The 5,627-nt window shown below is 44.7% G+C and overlaps 1 protein-coding gene across 1 annotated transcript; it reads left to right on the top strand.

Moving 5' to 3' along the window:
• Window positions 1–206: 206 nt before the first annotated feature.
• On the top strand, window positions 207–914 carry LOC120678206. Its single transcript, XM_039959356.1, has 2 exons — window positions 207–313; window positions 413–914. The coding sequence occupies exons 1-2, from the start codon at window positions 207–209 to the stop codon at window positions 912–914; spliced, it is 609 nt and encodes a 202-aa protein (XP_039815290.1).
• The last annotated feature ends 4,713 nt before the right edge of the window (window positions 915–5,627 follow it).

Genomic DNA, 5,627 nt, shown 5'->3' with positions numbered 1-5,627 from the left:
GGCCGCAGCGGCGGCTAGAGAGCGCGACGCCGCCGCCGCTCGTGCACGCGACGCCCTAGCGCGTGCCGAGCGCGAGCACGCCGCTGCTCTCCCCTCTGACTCCGACGTCGACGATCGGGACGACGACGGCGCCCCTTTACTCCGGCCCCCGCGACCTCCACCACGCCCTGCTGCTCCACGAAGCCGCGGCCATCGTCAACCTTCACATGCAGGCGGTGGCGGTCCAGAACATCCGGGGCTTGATCCCCGTCGTCCTCAACGTCTCCGGCAACTATGCGCGCTGGAAGGATCAGTTCCTCCTCGTTGTCGGCAAGTTCTCCCTCCACGACCACGTCCTCTCCGACGCCCCTCTTGCTGCTGCCCAACCTGACTGGGCGCGCATGGACTGCATCGTTAAGTCCTAGATCCTCAGGTCCATCTCCGATGATCTCGCCGACACCATCTCCGCGGGCACCATCTCCGTGCGCGACGCCTGGCTTGCCGTGGAGACACAGTTCCTCAGCAACCGCGAGACGCGCGCCCTCTACCTCGACGCCGAGTTCCGCGGGTTCTCCCAAGGTGACCTCTCCATCATAGATTACTGCAGGCATCTCCAGCAGATGGCTACCGATCTTGGCGCGCTCAGCGAGGTCATCTCAAATCGGACTCTCGTCCTTAACCTCATCCGAGGCCTCAACGAGCGCTTCGCCAACATCGGCCTTCACCTTCGGTGGAGCCAACCCTTCCCCTCCTTCCTAGAGGCTAAGGAGGCCCTGCGCTTGGAGGAACTCACCCTTGCGCACCAGGCGGAAACACTGACTGCCCTCGTCGCCACCCAGGCCACCGCTTCCTCTCCTGCTGGCAGCACCAGCAACTCCAAGGGCGGCGGCGGAGAAAGTGCATCTGTGCCCCTAAATGATTTTGGTGATTTTTGACAATCACAATTTGGGGATATGATGCTTTCAAGAAAGTGTGTGCAGGAATAAAATGAGAAAATCAAGAAGAAGATGAAAAGAAGGTCCCCAATTTCAAATTAAGCATGGTGGATTCTATCGGAGTTTTAATTTTAATTTTCGGGTTGAATTTGATTATAGGTTCACCATACTATCAAGGGGGACGCATTTGATCGAATTTTAGGTTGTTAGAATGCTTCTTGTTGAGATGATATTCTTGAGAGTCAAACACTTCACTCACAAAACACTCTGCACAAAGTTTTTGCACAGGGTCGGATGATCCGGCCTTAGCCCGGATGGTCCGGACCTGGACTTCTGTGAGCGCCTGGAAGAGGCCGGGCCGAATGATCCGGCTCTACACCGGATGATCCGGACCTGGGAATTCGAGTGTGTTTTTGCCTATTCTGTCACTACCCCGGATGATCCGAGGTTACCTCGGATGATCCGGGAACCACCAGAAAACACACAACGGTCACTTTCGGGGGTGGGAGTATATATACCCCTTAACCCCCTTTGTTTATTCCTCTCTCTCTCCCCGACCAACCATGCCTCCAAAACATTAATTCCTTCACTTCTCTCCATCCTAGAGCTCGATTCTTGCAAGAAAACACCTAGGGATTGAGAGGAAGTGAGATTTTAGGTGTGATTTGAGAGGTCTCCATGAGCTAGCACTTGTTCATCTCAAAAAGCATTTGAAGCAACCTTGATTCGTCGATTCGCGTTGGTTACTGTTGGAGCTTGGCTCCTAGATGGTTAGAGGTGCCGGTGAGCTTCCATTCCTTTGTGGTTGAGCCTCCGAAAGTTTGTATTATCCATCCTTTGTGGACATTTGCTAGTGAGCATCTCAATCCTCCTAAGTGGTTGATTGAGTGAGGAAAAGGGTTAAAGGGCAATCCTACTCTTTGTGAGCACCTCAACGGAGACGTAACTCCTTTGTGGACTGAACTTCGGGATAAATCTTGTGTCCCTTCCATTTATTATTGTATTTATTGTTCTTGAGCTAATCTTCACTTGATCTACTTGTTAGTTGCTTTCCTCTTGTACTAAAGTGATTCACAGGCTTTGGTTACTTTATTTGTCAACTTTGTATTCAAAGAGAATCGTCAAAAGCTAAGTAAATTTCAAATCTCATGATAGATTCTTTCCCCCTGTCGGATCATCCGACATAGGGCCGGATCATCCGGGCCTGACGTTTTTCTGCCAAGTTTTTCAAGAAATTTTTAAACAGGCCTATTCACCCTCCCTCTAGATTTAGTGTCGATCCTTTCAATTGGTATCAGAGCCTAATCTCTTGATTAAGGTTTAACCGCTAAGAGAAAACACTATGGCCGGTGAGACGTTTGAAAGTGGTGCTCCCTCCGCGTACGAAGTCAATGATAGTGACTTCAAAGTTAGCGATGTTGAAGGTGACATGACTGAGGAAGAAAGGGCAACCAAGCGAAAAGAGAAGATAAAGAAGAAGATGAATGAGAGAGTTGAAAAGAAGAATCTAGCTCTTTTCAATGAAAAGATGAAGTTAGAAAATGAGAAAAAGAGTCAACAAGATTTTCACGCAATGTCTCATACATATGAGAGTTCAAATTTTCACTCCTCCAACCTTTCTTTCTCTACCGTTCCAATGGGCAAACCTCCTCACTTTGATGGAACCGACTATGCACGTTGGAGCGATGACATGCAAATGCATTTATATGGACTTAACCCACATCTTTGGACCATTGTGTGTGTTGGTGTGCCTCAACTTGGAGAAGGCGAAGTGGTTACTCCGGAACATGAGCATGATTTGTTTTGCAATGCCCAAGCCGTGAGAGTCATTAAAAGTTCTCTTTGCACAATGGAGTACAACAAAGTAAGAGGAATGATATAAGTGAAAAAGAGATTTGGGAAACTCTCCAAATGTCACATGAAGGCAATGATGAAGTCAAGGAAGGAAAGATGAATCTTCTTCAAGAAGAGTTGGAAGCATTTGTCATGAAAAAGGATGAAACCCTTAAACAAATGCATGATAGGCTCACTCTTCTAGTTACCGAGATTAAAACTATTGGTAGCAAAGATTGGGATGATTTCAAGGTCACTAAGAAGATGCTCAGAGCATATGCACCAAAAAATCCAATGTTGGCAACTTACATTAGAGGCAAAGAATCATATAGAAAGATAAAGCCAATCAACTTGTTGAATGAGTTGCAATTTCATGAGATGAATGCTCTACATGTTGCCAAGTCAATTGGTCAAGATGAAGTCAAGACTATTGCTCTCAAGGCCGAACCAAGCAAGACGGTTGAAACAAGTGAGAAGCCACCAAAGCAAAAGAAAAAAGTGGAGTCAAGTGATGGAGATAGCACCGATGAAGAAATATCCATGATGGTCAAAAACTTCAAGAAGTTTATTTCAGTAATTTACACTTAATCCCATCAATCACCACTGGGTTGATAAAGCTGTGGGTGCTCCCACTGTCTAATAGTGCAAAGATAGCTTTATTAGCTACTACTTCCCCTTTCAATTTCCATTCCTAAATCAATAATTCGTAGTGCTTTTGCCTTTATTGCATACTCCTGGTGAACCAGTTGCTAGCCCTTTGGGGCTATGCTAACTCATAGCAGCACCTATCACTAGAAACTATTTCATTTCCGCTTCAAAACTATAGGGCGCGCGCTACGGCTTTGATTTGTGTAACAGGAGAAAGATTTCCCACTCCTTAGCCGTAAAGATATGTGGCCATGAAGAAAAGAAACTTCAAGAGAGGGACCAAACAAAGAACATACTATAAGTGTGGTGAAAAGGGTCAGTTCATAGCGGATTGTCATCTCAATGACAATGATGAAAATGAAGACAAGAAGTACAAGGGCAAGAGCAAGGACAAGAGTTATGACAAGGAAAAAATGTACAAAGAAAAGAGCAAAGAGTACAAGAAGAAGCATGGCAAGGCTCATGTTGGTGAAGAATGGGAGTCTAGTGATGACTCCGACAATAAGGGCACGGCTTGCTCTCTACATCATCAACACCAAAACTCTTCAACAATCTCTCCGATGATGAAGATGAAGACCCTATGTGTCTTATGGCCAAAGGGACTAAGGTATCAAACTATGCCAACCCTCCATCTTCCCCTACCTCCACATCTAGTGAAGTAGAAAATGACTTAGAGGAAGAGGAGGCCCAACTCAAAAAAAAACATGATAAAGAAGTTTGGCAAATTAGGTTATAAATAAATTAAAAAACTTATGGAGAAATTAGAAAAAAAGAAAGAGATTCTTAGAGAACAAGAAGAATTACTCATCCTTGAGAAGGAGAGAAACCTTATTCTAGAAGAATCTTTAGCCAAGGAAAAAGATAAGATTGAGAAATTGGCAACGGACTTGTCTCTTGCCAATAACTCAAATGTGAGGATGTCAAAGGATCATGCCTTAGCAAATGATTCACTTGCTAACCTAAAGAATGCTCATAGTGAACTTCAAGAGAGGCATTCACACCTTGAAGATATATACAAAAATCTTGAGGTGAACTATAGCACTCTTTGGGAGAGAACCAAGTCTAATTCCAAAGCTACTCTTGACTCTAATGCCTCCACTAGCAAAGGGTGCTTGAAATGTCATAATCATGATATAAATGCTTGTGTTACTAACCTACCAAAGCTAGAAGAAGCAATCAAGGCCGAAGATGCTCAAATCTACAAGTTGAACATGCTAATTGGAAAGGGAAACCTTAAGCCAATGAGTGATTTTGAGTCACACCCGGCTTATAACATGGCTCAAAGGTTTCCAAGCATTCATGATTTACTTGATCACACAAGAGGAAATAATGCAAATGGTTCTAAGATTGTGAATGGCAAGTCCATCCCACTTTGGAAGAAAGGACCAAACCTTGGTGACTTGATGAACATGGCTCACCGTGACACAAAGACGAGTGTTGACCAAGATAAGAACAAGGTTGAGAACACAACGAAGGTCAACACAAGCAACAAGAATGTGTCACCTCCCATTTCACGCAACTACACCATTGACTACACCGTGGTGATTCAAAATGGGAAGATGGTGGTCAAGTATATTGGTGCTCACACAAGGAAGTTGAGGAGTGTGTGGGTGCCCAAGATGGCTTATACTAACCTCCAAGGACCCAAACTAGTTTGGGTACATAAACCTTGAGCCTTATTGGGTTGAAAAGTTGGGATATAATTTGTTGTCCGTGTCACAGCTTTGTTTGATGGGCTATAATTGTCTCTTTACTAACGAGGGTGTGACTGTCACTAGAAGGGAGGATTCCTCTGTTGCTTTTACGGGTCACTTAAAGGGCAAAGTCTATCTTGTTGATTTCTCTAAGGAAATAATTGATCCCAAGACTTGTTTAGTGGCAAAATCTGACTTGGGTTGGCTTTGGCATCGTCGTCTAGCCCATGTTGGCATGAGGAACTTGACCAAACTTCAAAAGAGTGGGCATATCTTAGGACTAACCAATATTGTATTTGAGAAAAATAGGTTGTGCAGTGCATGTCAAGCTGGGAAACAAGTTGGTGCTCCACATCCTCCCAAGAACATCTTGACATCATCAGGACCATTGAAGCTTCTACACATGGATCTATTTGGGCCAATCACCTACATTAGCATTGGCGGTAATAAATATAGTCTTGTTATTGTTGATAATTTTTCTCATTTCACTTGGGTATTCTTTGTGCATGACAAAAGCGAAGTACAAGGAATTGTCAAG

The sequence above is a fragment of the Panicum virgatum genome, chromosome 6N, assembly GCF_016808335.1.
Source record: "Panicum virgatum strain AP13 chromosome 6N, P.virgatum_v5, whole genome shotgun sequence".
In the NCBI taxonomy this organism is placed as follows: Eukaryota; Viridiplantae; Streptophyta; class Magnoliopsida; order Poales; family Poaceae; genus Panicum; species Panicum virgatum.
This window is presented reverse-complemented; position numbering and strand designations above follow the sequence as displayed.